Source organism: Oncorhynchus tshawytscha, linkage group LG22 (assembly GCF_018296145.1).
Source record: "Oncorhynchus tshawytscha isolate Ot180627B linkage group LG22, Otsh_v2.0, whole genome shotgun sequence".
Taxonomy (NCBI): Eukaryota; Metazoa; Chordata; class Actinopteri; order Salmoniformes; family Salmonidae; genus Oncorhynchus; species Oncorhynchus tshawytscha.
Window position 1 is genome coordinate 35,793,604 of NC_056450.1, and position 26,692 is coordinate 35,820,295.

General features: G+C 42.7%; 1 protein-coding gene across 1 annotated transcript in view; it reads left to right on the top strand.

Annotated features, from left to right (window-relative positions):
* The first annotated feature begins 4,442 nt into the window (after window positions 1-4,442).
* Window positions 4,443-26,692, top strand: part of LOC112222351 (potassium voltage-gated channel, Shal-related subfamily, member 1) — a 69,757-nt gene continuing 47,507 nt past the window's right edge. Inside the window, exons 1-2 of the mRNA XM_024385142.2 lie at window positions 4,443-4,615; window positions 7,218-9,130. Coding sequence (XP_024240910.1) covers window positions 8,016-9,130 — 1,115 coding nt within the window. The 5' untranslated portion in view covers window positions 4,443-4,615; window positions 7,218-8,015. The remainder of the gene's footprint in view (window positions 4,616-7,217; window positions 9,131-26,692) is intronic.

The following is a 26,692-nucleotide window of genomic DNA, read 5'->3' on the forward strand; positions in this document are numbered from 1 at the left end:
CCCCATCATCATTCCTTATCCACTTTTTTAAAATTCACTTCAACAGTTTTCTCCATCCCATTGTTTCCACTCTGCACAGGACTGCACTGAGATTGCTGAAATATTAACAAGATAATACAGACTGCAGAAGCAGCCAATGAAATTTGACTTCAATGAAAAGCCCTCCCTTTGATTATTGTGTCACTACTTCACTGATTGGAATAGAGAAACTCTTTCTTTAACTAACTGCCATGATTGCCATTAATATTCTTTTGAGCAGTGAGTCTTTATGCAGCCTCAATCACTCAAGTCATTCACCTCAATGCAATTCAGCCATCTTCCTTCGACGAAGTGCCTCTGCCGTGCTTTCCCTCTCTCTGTAGTTAAATGTATCTGTTGTGTTTTTATTCACTATTGAAGGCAAGGATATCGACCCCCTATAAATCAATACCTAACGCAGTGAAGAATCCATGTTGGTGTCTTGGGGCCATTCTTATAGTATTTCAGTCACAATTACCTAGTTTAGTTTAGTTTAGTTTATTTGATCATTTAAAACAAGATACACATACAAATTACACACTTGATTAATACTCAATGAGGATAATCACAAAGAAGTATACAATTTACATCCGTTTTGGTCCTCATGCCCCAAAGAACACATTTCCACCATTTAATTAGACCAGGAGAGTCGCATGTACTCTGTAATGGCTGTGCTATCATTGAAAATAAACAAGTGGGCATAAAAATAGAACCAGAGAATCTACAAAATAGTTCATCAGCTCCAGATCCTTTCCAGTGACGGTTTCAAAGGCAAACAGATCCATATCTGATTGCTGTGCAGTTCAATACCTCATAAGCTTCCTGCAGGTACACATGACCGATCATTACGTATGTACTCTTCTCATATTCTGAGAACCTTGTATAATGCGACTTTTTGTACGATGTGCATTATATATATATCCAGTATATATATTTTATTTACATTTTATTGATGTTAACAGAATCAAGTCCCATTATTGTTGCAGAATTAACCAATATTTCAGTACAGTTGCATTAAATGGTGATACCATTCACACACGTGCTGTATGTTTGTTTCGGTCAATGGTCATTGGCTAGTTGTAAATGGTAGGTTGAATGAATGTCAGAGTGCTGAATGCAGCTTTTGCCCACATTAATAATTCAAGTGAGGGAATAGAATGGCCACAGCTTGTGTTTGTTTTACTGTTTCTTCATGTTCTTATTAGGATGCTGTTGATCCTATATGTTCCTCCTCAGGCTGTGTACTAAAGATGAACAGAGCAAAGTACAAAGAGATCCTGTATTAAAACCTGCTCAAGAACGCTCAGGACCTCAGACTGGGGTGAAGGTTCACCTTCCAACAGGACAAAGACCCTAGGCACACAGCCAAGACAATGCAGGAGTGGCTTAGGGACAAGTCTGAATGTCCTTGAGTGGCCCAGCCAGAGCCCAGACTTGAACCCGGTCGAACATCTCTGAAGAGACCTGGAAATAGCTGTGCAGCGACGCGCCCCATCACAGAGCTTGAGAGGTTCTGCAGAGAAAAATGGGAAAAACTGCCCAAATACAGGTTTGCCAAGCTTGTAGCGTCATATCCAAGAAGACTCTAGGCTTTAATCGCTGCCAAATGTCCGTCACCAAAGTACTGAGTGAAGGGTCTGAATACTTACACTACCGGTCAAAAGTTTTAGAACGCCTACTCATTCAAGGGTTTTTCTTTATTTGTACTATTTTCTACATTGTAGAATAATAGTGACGACATCAAAACTATGAAATAACACATATGGAATCATGTAGTAACCAAAAAAGTGTTAAACAAATCAAAATATATTTTATATTTGAGATTCTTCAAATAGCCACTTTTTGCCATAATGACAGCTTTTCTTAAACTTTTGACCACTTTAAAAATATATATACATTTGCAAAAATGTATAAGAACTTGCTGTTGCTTTGTCATTATGGTGTATTATGTGTAGATTGATGAGGGGGAAAAATCAATTTAATCCATTTTTGAATAAGGCTGTAATGTAACAAAATGTGGAAAGTCAAGTCAATTGGTCTGAATACTTTCCGGATGTACTGTATACACACACATTAAAATAAAAAACACAGTCACGGGAAGCACAAATACAACATCACAAATCATTACATTCCTCTACAAATAAGTCCCCAATGTTCTGACCGTAGTTTCTTTTTTTATGTCTTTGTGTTAGGTTGGTCAGGGCGTGAGTTGGGGTGGGTTGTCTATGTTCTTTTTTCTAGGTTATATTTTCTACGTGTTTGGCCTAGTATGGTTCTCAATCAGAGGCATGTGTCGTTCGTTGTCTCTGATTGAGAATCATGCTTAGGTAGCCTTTTCCCACATGTGTTTTGGTGGGTGATTATTTTTCCATGTCAGTGTTTGTTCCACACGGGACTGTGTCGGTTTTCATTTATTTCTCTTGTTCCTTTTGTTTTCTGTGTCCAGTGATATTTCATTAAAATACATTATGGACACTTACCACGCTGCGTTTTGGTCCTCTTCTCCTTCACCAGACGAACAAAACGTTACACCCAATCAATGCTTTATATTGCCTGAAAGGCACCAGAACATCAAGATTAAATGTTTTTTACAATTTCATTCCATCAATATGGTGCATTAAAACTAAAAGCAGATTTACCTAGCTCGGTGGAGACCCTAGGATCCTCAATCCTGTGAATGTGTTAGACAATCAGGTGTCTATACTTCAACAGAAAAGTTAGATAGGACGGAAGTTTATGAAGTAGGGCCTTGTAAGCAAAAAGGGAGTAATGTAGAGATCTGTGGGTCTTTAGCGAAGTCCAGCCAACCTTTTGATATAGGATTGCTGTGGTGAATTTCAAAACTGTCACCTGTAAATAAAAAACAAAGGGCACTATGGTAGATGTCATACAAAGTTTAAGAGTAGTAGCAGATTCACTTTAATAAATAATATCACCATAATCAAGAACAGATAAAAAAGGTTGACTGAATAACCTGCTTTCTACTGCTAAGAGAGAGGCACGATTTGTTTTTGTAGAAAAAGCTAGTTTTAAATCTTTGCTTCTTAACCAGCTTATCTAAATGTTTTTTAAACGTCAAATCCATATCAATCCAAATACCTAAGTATTTATATGCAGGAACACTTTCAATTCGAGAACCATCTAATGAGTGAACATGTAGTTCATCTGAAACATTCTTACGAGAGTTTAAAAACATCATGTATTCAAAGTTTTAAATCAGCAAGGAATTCCTGCATAGCTATAAAATCTGAGTGTAGTTTTGACACAGCCAGATCAACAGTCTGGGCAACAGCATACATAATAGTATCATCCACATATATAGATTAAGTTTCACATTTTTAACAGATTGACCAATAGTGTTTATATAAATAGTGAAGAAAACTGGTCCCAAAATTGACCCCTGTGGTACACCTTTAAGTACATCAAGAAATTCAGACGAAACCCCATCAATCATGATGGCCTGAGTTCTGTCATTAAGATAATCATTAAACCATGAACAGGAGTCCGACCTCAGGCCTATCAAGGACAACGTGTTCAATAAAATAGCATGATCAACAGTATAAAAAGCTTTTGACAAGTCCACAAACAAAGCAGCACATTTCCTTTGAGTGTCTAAGATTATTAACAACTAAAGTGGTAGCTGTAATAGTGCTGTGCCCAGGCCAAATTCCTGATTGGTTTACATTCAAAATTAATTTCTCAGATACATCAACTAAGGATTCAGGATTCTTAGCTAGACAAGGAAGCCTTGAAATGGGGAGATAATGATTAAGATCACTACTATTCCCAACCTTACGGAGCCGCCCTGTCTTGTCTTCTTCTTCTCTGGCTAGGTATTAAAGCTTAAACACGGCCTGAAATTCCACTCCTATTGCTTTCTAATCAAGCTGCCCTATAAATACTGTAGGAAAACAACATCTTTAGGAATGGGTCGAGACTGAGTATAAAATATGAAGTGTATTCCCCCAGTAAAACTGCTGAGTCAAACTTCATTAGCTATGGTGCATTCAAAAACACTCTGAACAGTCTGTAGGCTTTTGGTATATCAAATAACATTATCTTTGTTTCCTATCAGCCTAATGGCGGCAGGTAGTCTAGTGGTCAAGGGTGTTTAGCCAGTAAATTAAAGGTTGCTGGTTTGAATCCCTGAGCTGACGAGGTGACAAAACAAGTTTGATGTGCCGATAGGCACTTAACCCTAATTGCTCCTGTAAGTTGCTCTGGATAAGGAGTGTCTGCTAAATGACTTAACTGTACATGTATTCTGTTCTGTGTTTTTCATTGGTTATGGAGGTGAGTATGTGTGATCGGAGAAAGGGAGAGCACAATAGAGAGGGTGGGGGGGAGGGTTGAGCAAGCAAATGAGAGGTAGAGTTGGAGAGAGTGAGAGCAAGCGGAGTCACAGTGCTGAGTGAGAGGAGAGAGTGGAGCTAAGGCAAAGCATGAGAATCACTCCCCCACTATCCGGTGTGCGATATGGTTCCATTCCAGGAGAGGGGCTTGTTCATGCCTGGTTTTAAATCTCCTATTGCCTTTGCTTTCTCTTTTCTGATACATTGGACCCTTCATCCTACATTGTCTTCAGCTGTAATGCATGGTAAGTAGCTATGATCTTCATTTCTCCAGATACATCGCTAGACATTTAAAAGCCTTAATAGTAATGGAACAGACACATAACTTCAAGAGTCATTCAGATGTATGTTATTCAGATGCACATAACTTACTCTACAATACATATTTTCTTTTTTTTATTCATCCTTACCTGAATTTAAGTGCTAGTCTAAAGATACTTTAGTTGAAATTATGCCTTTTCCTTAGGGATATTTCATATTTAATTTTCATTTGACTGAGTGGCCATGTTGTTGTAAGCAACAACATGAGGAGCACATCATCATGAGGAGCACATCAACATGAGGAGCACAGTAACATGAGGAGCACATCAACATGAGGAGCACAGTAACATGAGGAGCACAGTAACATGAGGAGCACATCAACATGAGGAGCACATCAACATGAGGAGCACATTAACATGAGGAGCACATTAACATGAGGAGCACAGTAACATGAGGAGCACAGTAAAGTAACACTTTACATAGAAGGTTAAGTGAACACAGCGTGAAAGCCTCATTTAACCTGTAGACTAACCATTAGTACTCGACTGATATGTGAGATTGCTCTGTTTTTGTTTACTGTAGTAGCTGTTTTGGATCTAATTCCTGTCCACTGCAGCAGGAATGCTGTTTTATAGTGTCTTATTGATTTTTGATTGGGGGAACATCTTGTACACAGTTATGCTTCTGGGTTGGGTCACCTGTCTGTTGGTTAGAGATGGGTCTGTTGGTTAGGGACGGGTCTGTTGGTTAGAGGGACGGGTCTGTTGGTTAGGGACGGGTCTGTTGGTTAGAGGGACGGGTCTGTTGGTTAGGAACGGGTCTGTTGGTTAGAGGGACGGGTCTGTTGGTTAGAGGGACGGGTCTGTTGGTTAGGAACGGGTCTGTTGGTTAGAGACAGGTCTGTTGGTTAGAGTGACGGGTCTGTTGGTTAGAGACAGGTCTGTTGGTTAGAGTGATGGGTCTGTTGGTTAGAGACAGGTCTCTTGGTTAGAGACAGGTCTGTTGGTTAGAGACAGGTCTGTTGTTTAGAGGGACAGGTCTGTTGGTTAGAGACAGGTCTGTTGGTTAGAGACAGGTCTGTTGGTTAGAGACAGGTCTGTTGTTTAGAGGGACAGGTCTGTTGGTTAGAGACAGGTCTGTTGGTTAGGAACGGGTCTGTTGGTTAGAGACAGGTCTGTTGGTTAGAGACGGGTCTGTTGGTTAGGGACGGGTCTGTTGGTTAGAGACGGGTCTGTTGGTTAGAGGGAGGGGTCTGTTGGTTAGAGACGGGTCTGTTGGTTAGAGACGGGTCTGTTGGTTAGAGAGACGGGTCTGTTGGTTAGAGGGACGGGTCTGTTGGTTAGAGTGACGGGTTTGTTGGTTAGGGACAGGTCTGTTGGTTAGAGACGGGTCTGTTGGTTAGAGACGGGTCTGTTGGTTAGAGGGACGGGTTTGTTGGTTAGAGACGGGTCTGTTGGTTAGGGACAGGTCTGTTGGTTAGAGGGACGGGTCTGTTGGTTAGAGACGGGTCTGTTGGTTAGAGACGGGTCTGTTGGTTAGGGACAGGTCTGTTGGTTAGAGGGACGGGTCTGTTGGTTAGGGACGGGTCTGTTGGTTAGGGACAGGTCTGTTGGTTAGAGACGGGTCTGTTGGTTAGAGACGGGTCTGTTGGTTAGGGACGGGTCTGTTGGTTAGAGGGACGGGTCTGTTGGTTAGGGACGGGTCTGTTGGTTAGGGACAGGTCTGTTGGTTAGAGTGACGGGTTTGTTGGTTAGGGACAGGTCTGTTGGTTAGAGACAGGTCTGTTGGTTAGACCAGGTCTGTTGGTTAGAGACAGGTCTGTTGGTTAGAGGGACGGGTCTGTTAGTTAGAGGGACGGGTCTGTTGGTTAGGGACAGGTCTGTTGGTTAGAGGGACGGGTCTGTTGGTTAGAGACGGGTCTGTTGGTTAGGGACAGGTCTGTTGGTTAGAGACGGGTCTGTTAGTTAGAGGGACGGGTCTGTTGGTTAGAGACAGGTCTGTTGGTTAGAGGGACGGGTCTGTTGGTTAGAGACAGGTCTGTTGGTTAGAGACGGGTCTGGGTACATTCCAACTCCCTCACAAGGCAAACTAGATGTTTCATGGATACACCCTAACACCTCTCTTGTTTAGAAGAGTGACATTTAAATTCAAAACAAAATATAGTAATTGAATCTCGGGATTTAATGGTAACCTTTTTATATTGAAATTCAATTCAGCATTATTTATGTTATGACACATTGAAAGCATAATCCCTTTTGTGGATTGATACTGAAGAGGTACAGTTGTGTGGTTGATGCATAATGTGTTTAAAGATCAAAGGGGCACAGTGCTTATTTGGGTTGAGGCTCTGTACAGATTGACAATTATTGCAAAATGGACATTTAAGTATAAGGATTGTATTTATATTGGTACAACTGTTTGGTCTGGGTTCTAAATACCATTCAAACATGGTCAACTTCAAAGTTTCCTTTGTTTTTTGAAGCTCAGACTTTTACCCAAGCTGTGACACAAATAGATGTAGCATACCGTGCCTTTACAGCCTGTGCTGCTCAATATCTAAGTTGTGTGTGTTGTGTGTCTTGACAGGTATAAAAAAGGGACCACCATACAAGGGATAGAAACGCCTAAGACTCTAACTTTTCCATTCAGAAGGCCTCTCAGACATCGGAGAAATCGAGTACACTTAAGGTTTGGTTGTGCATTTGAGAGAGAGGGATAGAGAAACTAAGGGACAAAGAGAGCCATCCCATAATCAAAGTTGGAGAGCAACACTGCAAGGGAGAGAAAAAAAAGCAAGAGAAAAATGTGTCTATCTTGCATCTTCGGGGAACATCATCACAATTTAATACGAATTTGAAAACCACAGCACTGCAACCAATCTGTCTTCTGAGAGAGGCGAGGCAGCAAGCAAACACCGGAGACTTCAACCACTAGTTCTCTGGAAGTCTGTTTTAACACGACTGAAAAGCCATATACAGTATTGTTCTACAATATCACTGTGCTATTACTTAGATGAGAGGTCAATAGTCTGATGGTTTATGAATCAGAGTAAGTTTTCCTGAACTATTCCAATGGCCTGACCTTTGTTCAGACCACAACTGCCGTGACCCTTTTCTTTGACAATGAAAACACTATCATCTCTCTCCCGGCATCACTTCTCCCTCTCCTGTTGAAACTGATGCACAAACAAATTGACAGACTGGGAATGGAGGCAAGCCAATCTGGTTGTTGAGGCCTTCAGTTCAGATGGATGATTAGATTGGATATACCTATCCTTTTCCTTCTGATCAGAGAAGACCCAGAAATAACCATCAAGTACCTAGAGACTCTCTGTACCATTACTCAACATCCCGTTTACTCCTGAAACATAAGCTACTAAACAAAATGGCTGCTGGAGTTGCAACATGGATGCCCTTTGCTCGGGCAGCAGCCGTGGGCTGGCTACCACTGGCCCAACAGACCATGCCCAAGCCTCCTGTGGACAAAACAAGTCGCAGTGATGAGATCCTGTTTGTTAATGTGAGTGGACTACGCTTCCAGACATGGAAGAACACGTTGGACCGTTATCCGGACACCCTTCTAGGCAGCTCAGAAAAGGAGTTTTTCTACAATGAGGAAACTCAGGAATATTTCTTTGACAGGGATCCAGAGATGTTTCGCCATATTCTCAACTTTTTTAGAACAGGCAAGCTACACTATCCCCGACATGAATGCATTCAGGCCTTTGAGGAGGAGCTGGCTTTCTATGGCATAATACCTGAGATCATAGGTGACTGCTGTATGGAAGAGTACCGGGATCGTAAGAAGGAGAACCAGGAGCGTTTGGCTGAGGACACAGAGGCAGAGAATGCCGGAGACGCTCCCCTGCCCCCAGACGCCACGTTACGTGATAAGCTATGGAGGGCCTTCGAGAACCCTCACACCTCCACCATGGCCCTGGTGTTCTACTACGTCACCGGCTTCTTCATCGCCGTGTCTGTTATTGCCAACGTTGTGGAAACGGTTCCCTGCCGACCACTCAAAGGGAGTATAAAGGACCTGCCGTGTGGTGAGAAGTTTTCTGTGGCCTTCTCTTGTTTGGACACGGCCTGTGTGCTTATTTTCTCCTGCGAGTACCTCATGAGGCTGTATGCTGCCCCCAGCCGCTGTGATTTTGCACGTTCGGTGATGAGCGTGATTGACGTGGTGGCCATCTTGCCCTTCTACATCGGCCTTATCATGCCCGAGAACGAAGAAGTCAGCGGGGCCTTTGTTACCCTGCGAGTCTTCCGGGTCTTCCGAATCTTCAAGTTCTCCCGCCACTCTCAGGGCCTGCGCATCCTGGGCTGCACTCTGCAGGCCTGCGCCTCGGAGCTGGGCTTCCTCCTCTTCTCCCTCACCATGGCTGTCATCATCTTCGCCACCGTCATGTTCTATGCTGAGAAAGGCACCAAGGGAACCACGTTTTCCAGCATCCCCGCCTCCTTCTGGTACACCATTGTCACCATGACAACACTAGGGTAAGTGTTTGGATGTTGTTATACTACTTAACCTTTATATACTGCAAGAGCATCATCACCAGTTCCATATCGACTTCCACCACCCACATACTGTTGCATAGGCCTCCGAATATTTTACTTTGCTGCTCTGAATATGAAATGGGTGGGAGTATTCCCAGTAGAATCAATCGAGAAATGTCTTGGACTGTGAATGAGTAATTTTATAGCGCCAATCCCTTGTCGTCACCTCAGTGCTACACTGCTCTCAGGTGTCACACTCTCAAACACTCTCCCTGCAGGTGTGTTATGAATGGGGGCGTAATGGGTTGTGTGCTGTGAATGGGAAATGAATGGGGTTCAGAAGAATTGACAGCCCACTCCAGGCACTTGATGTAAACGACCAGGGTTTAACAATAACGATTGTAGTTTGCATTTGAGATTGAGTAGTAAAAAAATTCTGTAGCATGTTTTATTTGACATAAGGTTTATCATTATGTAATAATAGTACTCTGGGCTGTAGATAAGATACTGAATGTTGTATTACAGTTCCCCAATGTGGGGAACCTGTCACAGCATTTCATTTTGTTTGCAAACATGTAACCATTGCTAATGAATGTGGATTTTACCATATTAAAATACTACAAAAAATATTTTTGTAAATAAGAGCAGCGTTTGGCAGATGAGTATCATGCTGTGGTGGAGGGGAATGAAATATGCAGAGTGAGTGCAGGAAAATAGATATTTAAGGGACCTCAGATGAGCTGCATGTTGTTTCAAACGGTCCTTCATCAGACTACCACTGCAGCAGAGAGTACATGTTGTTTCAAATGGTCCTTCATCAGACTACCACTGCAGCAGAGAGTACATGTTGTTTCAAACGGTCCTTCATCAGACTACCACTGCAGCAGAGAGTACATGTTGTTATGTTGACTGAGGACTCATCTGTTGGATTATTTCAAGTGTGGCTGGGCCACAGCAACGACAGTACCCCAGTGAGCCGTGGTCCTCGCCCTGTCTTCACCCAGGCCTCTTCAATACACCCCATTTTCAACCTTTCACCCGGCTTGTTTTTATGGCAATCCCCCCAGGCCATTCAACTCAAATCAGTATGTGTCCAAGCACTAAATGGGCTCAATTAACGCAGCACATAAGCTTTTACTACTGTCTCCATTTTGCCTGACAAACTTCATCCTCCATTATGATTTCAGCTTCGAACCAATTTGACTCTGAGACTATCAATGTGTTAATATGTAGAGAGATTTAATGTACCGCGACACCATAAAACTTCATGCAATCTCCTTGATTTCCTCTGTAGAATTACAAAGTCATCCAGTTGTAAAATATCTGTGTTTGCAAATTTCCTGGAATGGATAAGAAACTGAATGTGTGGTTTTGGCCTTTTTAATGTAAAAAAAGTTTTAAAAAAAAGATATTTAACCAGGCAAGTCAGTTAAGAACAAATTCTTGTTTACAATGACGGTCTACCCCGGCCAATTGTGCGCCGCCGTATGGGACTCCCAATCACGGCCAGATGTGATACAGCCTGGATTCAAACCAGAGACTGTAGTGAAACCTCTTACATTGAGATGCAGATCATTAGACCGCTATGCCACTCTGGAGCCCATGTAGTGCCTGTAGTGTGGTAACATATATCTGTGTCCATCTTACCACACGTCGAATGACATTATCTAGCGCCGGCTTACGACTGTAGCTTCACCCTTAGCTAATGATCTAGCAAGAGATGCTTCATGAGCCTCTACTGAAGTGTAGCAACCATGCTATCAACGGAGAAATCGGCTCTGTCAGACGGACTGCTCCAGGTTTCTGGCTATCACCGCTACAACAACATCTTTCCATTTGATTGATGGAGGTTGGAGGCTGTTTCAGTGTCAGCGTGCAAACGGTCAGAGCCAAAGAGATCAGAGAAGGGAGAGCTAGCTTGGCCTATTGTTGTCCTCACACCAGTGGAGGCTGGTGGGAGGAGCTATAGGAGGATGGGCTCATTGTAATGGCTGGAATGGAGTAAATGGAACAGTCACACATGTGGTTTACATGTTTGTGTTTGATACCATTCCATTTATTCCATTCCAGCCATTACAGTGAGCCCGTCCTCCTATAGCTCCTCCTACCAGCCTCCCCTGCGTGACACATGTATGTGTGATGTCAGGTGACCTGTTTTGACCTGGGTTTCTGCTATTGTGTGGAGGCTGCCTGAGAGTATGATGTAAAACATTCCCAAACCAGAAACCGTGGATTGATGGCAGCATTCGCGTGAAACTGAAAGCCCAAACCACTGCTTTTAATCAGGGCAAGGTGACCGGAAACATGACTGAATACAAACAGTGTAACTATTCCCTCCGCAAGGCAATCAAACAAGCTAAGCGTCAGTATAGAGACAAAGTAGAATCTCAATTCAACGGCTCAGACACAAGAGGTATGTGGCAGGGTCTACAGTCAATCACGGATTACAAAAAGAAAACCAGCCCCGTCACGGACCAGGATGTCTTGCTCCCAGGCAGACTAAATAACTTTTTTGCCCGCTTTGAGGACAATACAGTGCCACTGACACGACCCTGGGTCTCTACCCCGCCTTGTGCAACTGGGTACTGGACTTCCTGACGGGCCGCCCCCAGGTGGTGAGGGTAGGCAACAACATTTCCACCCCGCTGATCCTCAACACTGGGGCCCCACAAGGGTGCGTTCTGAGCCCTCTCCTGTACTCCCTGTTCACCCACGACTGCGTGGCCACGCACGCCTCCAACTCAATCATCAAGTTTGCGGATGACACAACAGTGGTAGGCTTGATTACCAACAACGACGAGACGGCCTACAGGGAGGAGGTGAGGGCCCTCGGAGTTTGGTGTCAGGAAAATAACCTCACACTCAACGTCAACAAAACTAAGGAGATGATTGTGGACTTCAGGAAAGAGGGAACACCCCCCTATCCACATCGATGGAACAGTAGTGGAGAGGGTAGTAAGTTTTAAGTTCCTCGGCGTACACATCACAGACAAACTGAATTGGTCCACCCACACAGACAGCATCGTGAAGAAGGCGCAGCAGCGCCTCTTCAACCTCAGGAGGCTGAAGAAATTTGGCTTGTCACCAAAAGCACTCACAAACTTCTACAGATGCACAATCGAGAGCATCCTGTTGGGCTGTATCACCGCCTGGTACGGCAACTGCTCCGCCCACAACCGTAAGGCTCTCCAGAGGGTAGTGAGGTCTGCACAACGCATCACCGGGGGCAAACTACCTGCCCTCCAGGACACCTACACCACCCGATGTCACAGGAAGGCCATAAAGATCATCAAGGACAACAACCACCCGAGCCACTGCCTGTTCACCCCGCTATCATCCAGAAGGCGAGGTCAGTACAGGTGCATCAAAGCTGGGACCGAGAGACTGAAAAACAGCTTCTATCTCAAGGCCATCAGACTGTTAAACAGCAACCACTAACATTGAGTGGCTGCTGCCAACACACTGACTCAACTCCAGCCACTTTAATAATGGGAATAGATGGGAAATGATGTCAAATATATCACTAGCCACTTTAAACAATGCTACCTAATATAATGTTTACATACCCTACATTATTCATCTCATATGTATATGTATATGTATATACTGTACTCTATATCATCTACTGCATCTTTATGTAATACATGTATCACTAGCCACTTTAACTATGCCACTTTGTTTACATACTCATCTCATATGTATATACTGCATTCAATACCATCTACTGTATCTTGCCTATGCCGCTCTGTACCATCACTCATTCATATATCTTTATGTACATATTCTTTATCCCCTTACACTTGTGTCTATAAGGTAGTATGTGTATGTGACAAATAAAATTTGATTTGATTTGATTTGATTTGATAGTAGTTTTGGAATTGTTAGCTAGATTACTTGTTGGTTATTACTGCATTGTCGGAACTAGAGGCACAAGCATTTTGCTACACTCGCATTAACATCTGCTAACCATGTGTATGTGACAAATAACATTTGATTTGATTTGAACAATGTAGATGCATGGGCTTTCCTCGGCAGTGACATTTTTCTGCTTTTCAAGAATTTATTAACAGTTCAATGGCAGTCAATAGCAGGCCGGTGTTAAAGGCCCAGTGCAGTGTTTAATGTACACTGCACTGAGTGTACAAAACATTTGGAACACATTTTGCCCTCAGAACAGCCTCAATTAATCTGGGCATGGACCCTACAAGGTGTCAAATGTTGATTCCAATGATTCCCACAGTTGTCTCAAGTTGGCTGGATGTCCTTTGGGTGGTGGACCATTCTTGATATACATGGGAAACTGTTGCGCATGAAAGACCCAGCAGCGTTGTAGTTCTTGACACACTCAAACCAGTGCACCAGGCACCTACTACCATACCCCGTTCAAAGGCACTTAAATATTTTGCCTTGCTCATTCACCCTCTGAATGACACACATACACAATCCATGGCTCAATTGTCTCAAGGCTTAAAAATCCTTCTTTAACCCGTCTCCTCCCCTTCATCTACACTGTTTGAAGTGGATTTAACAAGTGATATCAATAAGGGATCATAGCTTTCACCTGGATTCAGTGTAAGAGCTGTTTGAAAAGAACACCTGAAATTACTGCCTGTTTTGGTGGAATGAAGTTTAGTCCTGCCTGGCGACATCACCATTAAGAAAGAGAGTTCCTAACTTCTCTGCCATAAAGAGCTAGTTTAGTCCTGCCTGGCGACATCCCCATTAAGAGAGTTCCTAACGTCTCTGCCATAAAGAGCTAGTTTAGTCCTGCCTGGCGACATCCCCATTAAGAAAGAGAGTTCCTAACGTCTCTGCCATAAAGAGCTAGTTTAGTCCTGCCTGGCGACATCCCCATTAAGAAAGAGAGTTCCTAACGTCTCTGCCATAAAGAGCTAGTTTTCAGTTTCCCCACTCTGACCGCTCCCAGACGGTCCTCGCTAAATTCTTGCATGAGAAATTGCTCTCTGCTAAGAAAGCTATTTTAAACTTTTAAAAAAACAAACATTTTAATTTAAAACAATCACAGTAAGGTACTTATTTGTTGCCGAGAAATAATTTGATATATGAGACAAAAACAGCTGCTGTGGACCTTTTAACCACCATTTCAGATCAAAAGCTTTTCCTAGTCATTCAAAAGCAAATGACCATGACAGAGGGAAGGAACATGGGGATGGAGATTACTATACTGTGGTTATTCTATGTTACACGGTAAGCTGTTTATTATTGTGCAGTTATACAACAGAAAGTGAAAGTAAAGATACATTCTGGTATTATACTATAGTCTGCCGAGTTCCCAACAACCGGATGTTGCGGTTTTCAGGGGGAATGGAAAGAGAGCCTGTGACGTCACGTGACTTCAGCTTTTGGACGTTAAAAAGGTGACACTCCATCTTAACTCCTCCTCCACATTTAGTGGGTTGGTTGAGCAGTGCAGAAGAGAACCATTCCATCTTAACTCCTCCTCTACATTTAGTGGATTGGTTGAGCAGTGCAGAAGAGAACCATTCCATCTTAACTCCTCCTCCACATTTAGCGGATTTGTTGAGCAGTGCAGAAGAGAACCATTCCATCTTAACTCCTCCTCTACATTTAGTGGATTGGTTGAGCAGTGCAGAAGAGAACCATTCCATCTTAACTCCTCCTCTACATTTAGTGGATTGGTTGAGCAGTGCAGAAGAGAACCATTCCATCTTAACTCCTCCTCCACATTTAGCGGATTTGTTGAGCAGTGCAGAAGAGAACCATTCCATCTTAACTCCTCCTCCACATTTAGTGGATTGGTTGAGCAGTGCAGAAGAGAACCATTCCATCTTAACTCCTCCTCCACATTTAGTGGATTGGTTGAGCAGTGCAGAAGAGAACCATTCCATCTTAACTCCTCCTCTACATTTAGTGGATTGGTTGAGCAGTGCAGAAGAGAACCATTCCATCTTAACTCCTCCTCCACATTTAGCGGATTTGTTGAGCAGTGCAGAAGAGAACCATTCCATCTTAACTCCTCCTCCACATTTAGTGGATTGGTTGAGCAGTGCAGAAGAGAACCATTCCATCTTAACTCCTCCTCCACATTTAGTGGATTGGTTGAGCAGTGCAGAAGAGAACCATTCCATCTTAACTCCTCCTCCACATTTAGTGGATTGGTTGAGCAGTGCAGAAGAGAACCATTCCATCTTAACTCCTCCTCTACATTTAGTGGATTGGTTGAGCAGTGCAGAAGAGAACCATTCCATCTTAACTCCTCCTCCACATTTAGTGGATTTGTTGAGCAGTGCAGAAGAGAACCATTCCATCTTAACTCCTCCTCTACATTTAGTGGATTGGTTGAGCAGTGCAGAAGAGAACCATTCCATCTTAACTCCTCCTCCACATTTAGTGGATTGGTTGAGCAGTGCAGAAGAGAACCATTCCATCTTAACTCCTCCTCCACATTTAGTGGATTGGTTGAGCAGTGCAGAAGAGAACCATTCCATCTTAACTCCTCCTCCACATTTAGTGGATTGGTTGAGCAGTGTAGAAGAGAACCTCACCCAACAGTGTTTTTCTTCTCGTCAAGATCAGTATGTAGGGGACCTAGTTCCAGGTGTTTCTTTTACGCCTGCTACCTTAGGTTAGCACCTACTTTATCCTCTCAGGTTTGGAGCATGTCCGGATTATATATACGACACCATCCTCCCAAAATGGAAACATGCATAATTATCCAAAACCCCTTATTCATGCCGTTTCCTCTTGGAATGCTATCATAATTCATCTGAAGAGGAAAAAGGATTTGAAAACTGCAAATCTCACATTCTCATGATAACTGTTTCACTATTACAGAACGTGTGTTTTCCTTTGATATGTTTTCATTTTCAATAATGATCTTAGATCTTTGATATTGTCAGAGCAGACTGCTTTGAAGTAGCTTGATGTCCTTGAAACTGACCTTATTTTGTCTAGATATAGGCGGCAGGGAGGTAGCCTAGTGGTTAAGAGAGTTGGGTCAATAACCAAAAGCTTGCTGGTTTGACTCCCCTGAGGCGACTAGATGAAAAATCTGACTATGTGCCCCTTTGAGCAAGGCACTTAACCCTAATTTCTCCTGTAAGTTGCTCTAAGAGTGTCAGCTAAATGACTCTAAATGTGAATGTCTAAACATGTACATACAGTATTGGGCTGTAGTAGAATGTGCATACCAAAGAGGAATCAAAACACATTATCAGCCTGCCAAGGTTGGACTTTTTTACAGACAGATGGAACCGTTCCCTAATAGTGTAAAGAACTGCTACTGCTCACAACAGAGCGGTACACAGTCATTCTTAATGGTAATTAAGCATTGTTTTCTACTGGTATGGTTATACATATTCATGTAATGTACTCTCTATCTGTTCAGGCTCTGAGTAATGTACTCTCTATCTGTTCAAGCTAGACTCTGGGTAATGTATTCTCTATCTGTTCAGGCTAGACTCTGGGTAATGTATTCTCTATCTGTTCAGGCTAGACTCTGGGTAATGTACTCTCTATCTGTTCAGGCTCTGAGTAATGTACTCTCTATCTGTTCAAGCTAGACTCTGGGTAATGTATTCTCTATCTGTTCAGGCTAGACTCTGGGTAATGTATTCTCTATCTGTTCAGGCTAGACTCTGGGTAATGTATTCTCTATCTGTTCAGGCTAGACTCTGGGTAATGTATTCTCTATCTGTTCAGGTTCGACTCTGGGTAATGTATTCTATATCTGTTCAGGCTAGACTCTGGGTAATGTATTCTCTATCTGTTCAGGCTAGACTCTGGGTAATGTATTCTCTATCTGTTCAGGCTAGACTCTGGGTAATGTATTCTCTATCTGTTCAGGCTAGACTCTGGGTAATGTATTCTCTATCTGTTCAGGCTAGAAGCTAGGTAATATGCTCACTGATGATAGCTCATTAAACATAATGCTTTAGTCTTCCTTTGCAGAAAGATTGCATGTAATGTAGCTATGCTGATCAAAGCAGGTGGAAAGACTTGTGGAGGCTCCAATAAGCGCATTTTTCTATTTGTAATTACTTGACCATGTCTCTAAGGCAACTGACTTGATTCCTCATTAATAGGACTTCATCTCTACCTTTTTTTCATTCCCCTGTTTGAGCTTGGCCTATTCCCATCCAGCACACTGGCTAATAGTTTAAAAGGAAAGGAATTATTCAAGATAGTAGTACGAAATAACTAGCCGTGAAAACCTTCCCACAATGTCATCACAGTCCCGTTTTCCTATATGTAGCAATGATTTATTTACTCTTATTACAAATATTATTAAGAAATAATCATTATTGTATACAGTATTTATACATCATTGCATACCTTGTTCATAGTGAAACTCTCCAATCCCATCAAGAACCGGTGAAATACATTACAAAAGGAGGTGAAATACCTCATTGACTTTGATCCTTGATTTTGGTTAAATGACAAGCCTCTTTACTTCCGTTGCATCATTTTCCTCCTCTTGAGTAATTCAGTCCCAACACACATCAGTCACCATCTGTTACTGTCTTATGTAAGTGCCTTTTGGGGGAGCGCCTCTCTCCTTGAACAATAATAGGCTGACTGACTGGGCTCACCGACACCAAAATGTTTTATGACTGAGTGCACATAATCTTCCGTGACAAACTGTTGTATCTCAACGTGTAGTTCTGACCATGAGCTCCTTTGCCTGAGATTGGGTTTAGTATTTATGAGCAAATTGTAATATCTTGTGATGTAACGTTCCTTAATCTTCATTTCTGATGCATGTGATACTTAGAAATTGCCTTCTACTTTCCAAATACTGTACCGGACGGCATGTCTTTTCTACCTACCTGCTGGTGCTATTAACTTTGTTGCTGGAGGTTGAGAACACCCATAAAGAGAAATTGATTTTTGTTGACTTGAAATTAGTTTTGTTTCCTTTTGTTGAAGAATCTCATTTTAACCATGTCAGCCAAGTACCATATATCGTATGATGTTTCATACTGGTCTGACCTTTTGTTCTCGAACTGCTCTCGCCCACTGGATGGCAGAACACAGTGTTCCCAGAAGTCAACACTCCTCAGAGAGAGGTGGAGAACAGCCTGTGCCAAAGCAGCGATCCAACATTCACTATGTATTTTACTTCTCTGAGACGCCGACTATTTGTCAGGACAGGCAAGGGTTAATTGTCCATGGAGCCGTTTCTAAGCCCTTTTCTACACCATTAGATGGATTGTCTTGTGTAATTATGTTGTCATTTTGACAGTACTCTGTAGCTTGACAATGACAAGCTATCCATAATCTTTGGAAAAAGCAGACAACTGGATTTGTTGACCCATTAAGGTGTACAGATCGTCATGTGAAACCACACACTGACAAGGACCTGGAAGTTGGGAGTCAGAAGAGTATGCTACTTTCTCTGGTCAATCAAATCGGTCAATGGAAATTGAAAAGATAATTGGTATTAGGTTAAAACTCTTGTTATAACCCAGTTATTGTAGAAGAGATTCAGTGTGCACTGTGCAAATGCTAAGCTGATTTGAGTTCTTTCAGGGACCATTCTGAGGTCACAGTAATTGAAATCTGTTTTGTGGACTTTGATGAACCTCCAGGATAAAGCACACGTGAGGAGAGGTGGCTCCGTAGGGGATTTTATTCCAAAGAAGAAAACATAAGCAAAACACAACAGGTTGAGGTAATGGCCCTTGGCTTAATTGATGTCATGAATTGCAGCCGGTAGGGCAGCAGGTGGCTAAGAGAGCTAAGCCAGTAACCGAAGGGTCGCTGGTTCGAAATCCCAGAGCTGACTAGGTGAAAAACATGTTCGACGTGCCCTTGAGCAAGGCACTTAGCCCTAATTGCTCCTGTAAGTCGCTCTGGATAATAGCACCTACTAAATGACTAACATATAAAGTGGGATACGTCTGCACTTCAGTCAGGGAGTTTAACATAGACTGAACAAATGGAAAGGTAGATCTGCACCATGATGTCTTCTTTTATTTAATGGTACTGTATACTGTACAATCAATCACAATGCTGTGCTCTGTTGTTCATGTAACTTATAAGTTAAATAGCATTGTCACTCTGCATACATTGCATGACACATAGTAAGTAGGTTGGTAGGTAGGCTGTATCACAACCTGCTGGGATTGGGAGTCCCATAGGGCGGCACACAATTGGCCCAGCGTCGTCCGGGTTTGGCCGGGGTAGGCCATCATAGTAAATAAGAATTTGTTCTTAACTGACTTGCCTAGTTAAATAAAGTGTAATGACCAAGCTTGATCATAAATGAACAATTGTCCGGTCAGAGGATTGAGTTTACGAATTCTCTGTTTATTAACCCTACCACCACCTTCCCTTTCGGATTCCCTCGAAGCATTTTCAACACCCTTTCCCCACGTAACGTTAGCTGGCCACAGTAGTCAGCTAGCTAGCTGGCTAACTTGTATCTACGTTTTTACTTCTGACACTAATGACCTGGCTGGATCATAAATGAACAATTGTCCGGACAAAGGATTTAGTTTACGAATTCCCTGTTTATTAACCCAATTCAACACAGGCTACTGTTTGGCCGTAGCCCACGCCAAATAAATCAAGGATACCCGTATAAAACAACTGTGACCATCTCTTGTTAAGACCAGACAGAAGAGAGAGAGAACAATGGCTAAACATGATATTAAACTTGTGATGCTCCACCCCGCTGCCACACCCCACTTCGCCGCTCCGCCAACTACCAGGATGCCCGGCACCAGAACATTCCAGGCATTCCCGTGGTTGGCAGATAGCAGGTTGACTGGATAACACATAACACACAGCTGTCTGTGCGGGTCGCTACAAAATGTTCAATTAAAAAAGTATAATTGTAAGTTAGTAGTACGTTAGTATTACGTTAATAGTACGTTAGTAGTACGTTAATAGTACGTTAATAGTACGTTAATAATACGTTAGTAGTACGTTAATAGTATGTTAATAGTACGTTAGTAGTACGTTAATAGTACGTTAATAGTATGTTAGTAGTACGTTAATAATATGTTAATAGTACGTTAATAGTACGTTAATAGTACGTTAATAGCACGTTAATAGTACGTTAGTAGTACGTTAATAGTACGTTAGTAGTACGTTAGTAGTACTTTAATAGTACGTTAGTAGTACGTTAGTAGTACATTAATAATACGTTAGTAGTACGTTAATAGTACGTTAATAGTACGTTAGTAGTACGTTAATAGTACGTTAGTAGGAAGTTGGTTGTAAGTAGTAAGTAAGTAGTATGTTAGTTGTAGGTAAGTAAGTACTTGGCATGAAACCTTAAACAAGGTCAGTAAAACGTATGACTAAGAGCACCAGTCTTACATGTTTCAGAAGAAAAAATACTTCCTAGTCTGCTATTCCTTTTTTTCCCCTTCCTGTTCTCTATGTAGCTTTGTGTTGGCTTCCTCTCTAAGTAATTGGATGTGCTCACAGTTTTGGGCAGGCTCTTGCTGTGGCCCTTCTGCCTTCTCAGGCTGACCTATTTACAGGCTGCGTGGAGCGATGACAACACTGACGTATCTTCCTCCCAAGTTCCCGTCTGCCTCAGTAGTATCCACACCTCTCCCCGCGGAGCTCTCAGGAATGGGCAGACACTGTACAGCTGCGGCGCTTAGACTCTGTCTCTGAATATCTCTCTCAATGAGGCAGAGAGCACAGCCGCTGAAACTCCAGCGAATACTCTACTCTCATCAATTATTTTCATTAAGTTTCCTTGTACTTATAACGGCGTCACAGTGTATATTTAAAGGGCCTGAAATCCTCACTGGGCTAAGCTGGGTTATATCATTCTTTTGTTTCCATGGTTTTGTGTTACTTGATAATAAAAACACTTGCATGCACGCACGAATTTGTATATGTAGCCTAGCCAAAATCTGAGATTGTGAGTTATTATTGGAATATAACTCGGCTCAACCTCCACATTAAGATGAAAATAACAAAGATGACCCTCTGAGGACATACTTACTGTACAGTGATCCATATTCATTTGTTCAAAATGGGAGCTCCTTAGCTCTATGCATAGCACCAAATCAATAACACAATTTGCTAAAACGGCAATACAATGCTTGAGATGAGCAATTTAACTGCATCTAACTGGGTCTTTACTGCAAATGAATTTCTGGACAGTTTACTCCATCAGTACTTATTGCAGTTTCCTTCTCTCCAAGAAAATGTACAAAAAAATGTTCTCTGTGCAGTGTTTATATTCTGTCTCTACTGTATATGACCCACATATTGCTACAGTAGATAGCTTTGGTTTATTAGAAGCACACGCATGCCATTGCTCTTGTTGTGTGATCAATGTAACACTCTCAATAGGGGAAAAATACATGTAACTGTGCCCATTCTGTGGTTCAACATCATTCATTTATATGGCTATAATGAGCAAAGCATGTTTCTTGTCTTGAGTGGGGGGAACACAGGGGATTCAGTCATGGCTCTCCAACCCTGATTCTGGAGAGCTACCGTCCTGTAGGTTTACACTCCAATCCTGTTCCTGGAGAGCTACCGTCCTGTAGGTTTACACTCCAATCCTGATTCTGGAGAGCTACCGTCCTGTAGGTTTACACTCCAATCCTGATTCTGGAGAGCTACCCTCCTGTAGGTTTACACTCCAATCCTGATTCTGGAGAGCTACCCTCCTGTAGGTTTACACTCCAATCCTGATTCTGGAGAGCTACCGTCCTGTAGGTTTACACTCCAATCCTGTTCCTGGAGAGCTACCCTCCTGTAGGTTTACACTCCAACCCTGTTCCTGGAGAGCTACCCTCCTGTAGGTTTACACTCCAATCCTGATTCTGGAGAGCTACCGTCCTGTAGGTTTACACTCTAACCCTGTTCCTGGAGAGCTACCGTCCTGTAGGTTTACACTCCAACCCTGTTCCTGGAGAGCTACCATCCTGTAGGTTTACACTCCAACCCTGTTCCTGGAGAGCTACCATCCTGTAGGTTTTCACTCCGGGGAGGAAGGAAACCGCTCAGACATTTTACCATGAGGCCAATGGTGACTTTAAAATAGTTCGATTTTAAAGTAAAGATTCACCCATTTTGAATGTTATATTGTGTTATATTTTATGTGTATCTGAGCTATGGCCATTCAAGCAGGCAGAAATTCTGCCGGTATGACGCAGCATTGTGATAAAGTCTCTCTCACTACACTGGAAGTTAATAGGAATATGACTTTTAGATTGCGAAAACGTCTTTTATGCATGTTCACTCTGAGGCACATCGATCTGCAGTTTGAACATGGTGAGATTGTAGACTCCTAAATTGATAGTACAGTTTGTTTAGGTTTTTACAGCTAAGTAGCTAATTCACATGCTGATATTGACTTTGGTATTATTGTGTGTAGCTACGTTTGCTAGCTAGCTCGGCAGCCAGCCCATAGAGAGACCATTGCATTGTGGGTTTTGTAGGCAACTTGAGCTGCAACAGATTTCCACAACAATTTGAACATGTTGCTACCAACCTTATTATGACAACAAAATAAAACATTTGTTACAAAAAATATTGTTCTCGCATATTAGTGTTATGCAACACTGTAAATTACAGGACTGAGTGGTTTTGGGTGGATTTTTCCTTTAATGGCTGTGATGGGAGAAAACTGAGGCTGCATCAACATTGTAGCTTCTCCACAATACTTACCTAAATGACAGAATAAGGCACCTAATTAAAATCCCAAAAATATGGCTAAAATGTTTACTGTATGTCCTGAATACAAATGTTTACTGTATGTTTGTGGCATATACAACACTTCACTGAGTACCACTCTTCATATTTCCTACAAATCTGCCGTTTCCAGTTACAATAGTAATTTATAACTATTGTAAATACACTGTATTTCTGATCAATTTGATGTTATTTTAATGGCCAAAAAAAGGTGTTTTTCTTTCAAAAACAAGGACATTTCTAAGTGACCCCAAACTTTTGAACGGTAGTGTATATTTCAGAAAGTACATTTACTTTTGATGCTTAAGTATATGCTTAAGTATATTTAAAACCAAATACTTTTAGACTTTTACTCAAGTAGTATTTTACTGGGTGACTTTCACTTTTATTTGAGTAATTTTCTTTTAAAGTATGACAATTGGGTACTTTTTCCACCACTGCCCAGAAAGACACTGATCGCTTGTCACGTTCGTCGTAATAATGGTCGGACCAAGCTGCAGCGCGATATGGTTTCCACATAATTTATTAAAGTGAAAAACTTAGAACAAAACAAATAAAGAAACAAACAATGAACCGTGTCTAACGAGATGTTACATGCATTAACTCAAAACAATATCCCATAACACACAGGTGGAAAAAGGCTACCTAAATATGATCCACAATTAGAGACAACAATTACCAGCTGCCTCTAATTGGGAATCATACCAATCATAGTGTTGGTGGCGGCTCTGGTGCGGGGCGAAGAACCTGCTAATCCCGCGGATCCACCAGCATTGGGGGCGGCTCTGGTGCAGGAAGAAGAACCCGCTCATCCCGCAGATCCAGCCATGGACCCAGGCTGAACACTGTGCCTGGACTGAACCTAGGTGCAGAAGAAGACTCCTGCCCTGGAGCGGAACTGGACGCCGTGTCTGGACTGGACATCGGCGCAGGGGAAGGCTCCTGCCATGGAGCTGGACTGGATGCCGTGTCTGGACTGGACATCGGCGCAGGGGAAGGCTCCAGCCATGGAGCAGGACTGGACACTGTGCCTGGACTGGGCACCAATGCAGAAGAAGACTCTGGCCTTGGAGCTAAACTGGACGCTGTGCTCAGATTGGGTGTTGGCGCAGGGGAAGGCTCCGGCCATGGAGCTGGAGGTTCCGAACCGTGGGCTGTCTCAGGAGGTTCCGGACCGTGGACCGTCTCAGGAGCTTCCGGCGACGGTCCCCAGTCCAGAGCTTCTGGCGACGATTCCCAGTCCGGAACCTCCTGAGACGGTCCACAGTCCGGAACCCCTGAGACAGTCCACGGTCCGGAACCCCCTGAGACGGTCCACGGTCCAGAACCCCTGAGATGGTCCACAGTCCGGAACCTCCTGAGACGGTCCACAGGAACCCCTGAGACGGTCCACAGTCCGGAACCCCTGAGACGGTCCACAGGAACCCCCTGAGACGGTCCACGGTCCGGAACCTCCTGAGACGGTCCACAGTCCGGAACCCCCTGAGACGGTCCACGGTCCGGAACCTCCTGAGACGGTCCACGGTCCGGAACCTCCTGCGACGGTCCACGGCCAGAGTCAGAGCCCATCTCCAAAGCCAGAGTCTTCTTCTGCGCCGATGTCCAGGCACGGCGTCCAGTCCCGCTCCAAGGCTGGAGCCTTCCTCTGCGCCGGTGCCCAGTCCGGGTACGGTGTTCTACCCGGCTCCAAGGCCGGACCCGGCATCTGGGCGGGGCCAAAGACCCGCACCGGAGCCACCACCGACACTAGACACCCACCCGGACCCTCCCCTATAGAGTCAGATTTTGCGGCCAGAGTCCGCACCTTTGGTAGGGGAGTACTGTCACGCCCTGACCATAGAGAGCCTTTTTATTCTCTATTTTGGTTAGGTCGGGGTGTGACTAGGGTGTTTATATCTATGTTGGCCTGGTATTATTCCCAATCAGAGGCAGCTGTTTATCGTTGCCATTTCACTGTTTATCGCAGCCATTTCCCCATTGTGCTTTGTGGGATCTTGTTTCTGTGTAGTTGCCTGTTGAGCACTGCTTGAGCTTCACGTATCGTTTATTCTTCTTTGTTGTTATTGTAGCCTAGTGGTTAGAGTGTTGGACTAGTAACCTGAAGGTTGCAAGTTCAAACCCCCGAGCTGACAAGGTACAAATCTGTCGTTCTGCCCCTGAACAGGCAGTTAACCCACTGTTCCTAGGCCGTCATTGAAAATAAGACATTGTTCTTAACTAACTTGCCTAGTTAAATAAAGTTAAAATAAAAAATGGATTAAACATGTGGAACTCTACGTACGCTGCGCCTTGGTCCGTTATTTCATTAGACAATCGTGACATCGATGCCTAAGGTGATTCTAACATGTATTGACTCAGTGTGAATACTTATGTAAATGAGATATTTCTGCATTTCATTTTCAATAAGTTATCAACATTTCTGAAAATGTTCAGAAATGTTTTCACTTTGTCGTTATGGGTAATTGTGTGCAGATGGGTATATTCAATCCAATCTGAATTCAGGCTGTAAGACAACAAAATGTGGAATATGGCAAAGGGTATGAATACTTTCTGAAGGCCCTGTATGTGTATGAACGGCTGTTCTCATCCTTTTAAAACATTTACTTTAGATGTGTTTTTTTTGCAAAACACTTGTTTTATACCAAAATGCGCTATATACCGAGCCATGTGTTTACAGAGTTGGGACAATGAAGTTCCTGCATTATGATGCATTTACATAACTAAATACTGTCCAGATGGGTGGAACAGTCCATATAGTTTGTTACGATGGCGTGAAAGTGAGTCATTTAGCGAATTGTTTTCATATTTCTCTGTTCAGTCGTAAGTTAAGTTTTTCTAAATACTTTTTCCACACTGAGGAACGTAATCCGAACCTTTATCTTATTAATTTAGGCTAACAGCTGTCACTCTCAGCTGTCTACCTAGTGTTACATTAGCTTTGAACTCTTGTGTGTCCCGGACCTTTTGATTATGGATCCCTTCAGCAGTTTATTGGAGCCCGTGATATCTCTTCCTGTTGGCTCAAAGGGGAAACTTGCTAAACAACCTCATAAGAAGGAGAGAGCCAAAATCCATCGCCACTCAGGTGAGGGGAAACAGTAATATGTCTGCAAACGTATACTGAGACTGCAAACATATACTGAGTCTGCAAACATATACCGAGGCTGCAAACATATACTGAGTCTGCAAACATATACTGAGACTGCAAACATATACTGAGACTGCAAACATATACTGAGACTGCAAACATATACTGAGACTGCAAACATATACTGAGACTGCAAACATATACTGAGTCTGCAAACATATACTGAGGCTGCAAACATATACTGAGACTGCAAACATATACTGAGTCTGCAAACATATACTGAGGCTGCAAACATATACTGAGTCTGCAAACATATACTGAGTCTGCAAACATATACTGAAGCTGCAAACAGCAGCCTGTGTCATTGACTATAAGAATCCACCACTTTCAATGTCCTTACTAGTCCTTAAATCCTTCCCTTAACTGTAAATAATACATTTTAAAAAACTGCCCTTGATTTATCCTAACGAAAAAAACCTGTACATTTTTTGTAAAAGTTGCTTAAATGTCTGCAAAGAAAACACATTTTATATGCTGCTCACCCTCTCGATACAATAAATTGGTTATGTGATATGCATTCGGAAAGTATTCAGACCCCTTTACTTTTTCCACATTTTGTTACGTTACATCCTTATTCTAAAATAGTTTTTTTTTTATTCCCACCTAATCAATCTACACACAATACCCCAATGACAAGGAAATACAGGGGTTTAAATTGAAATATCACTTTTACATAAGTATTCAGACCCTTTACTCGAGTACTTTGTACTTTGATTACAGCCTTGAGTCTTCTTGGATATGATGCTACTAGCTTAGCA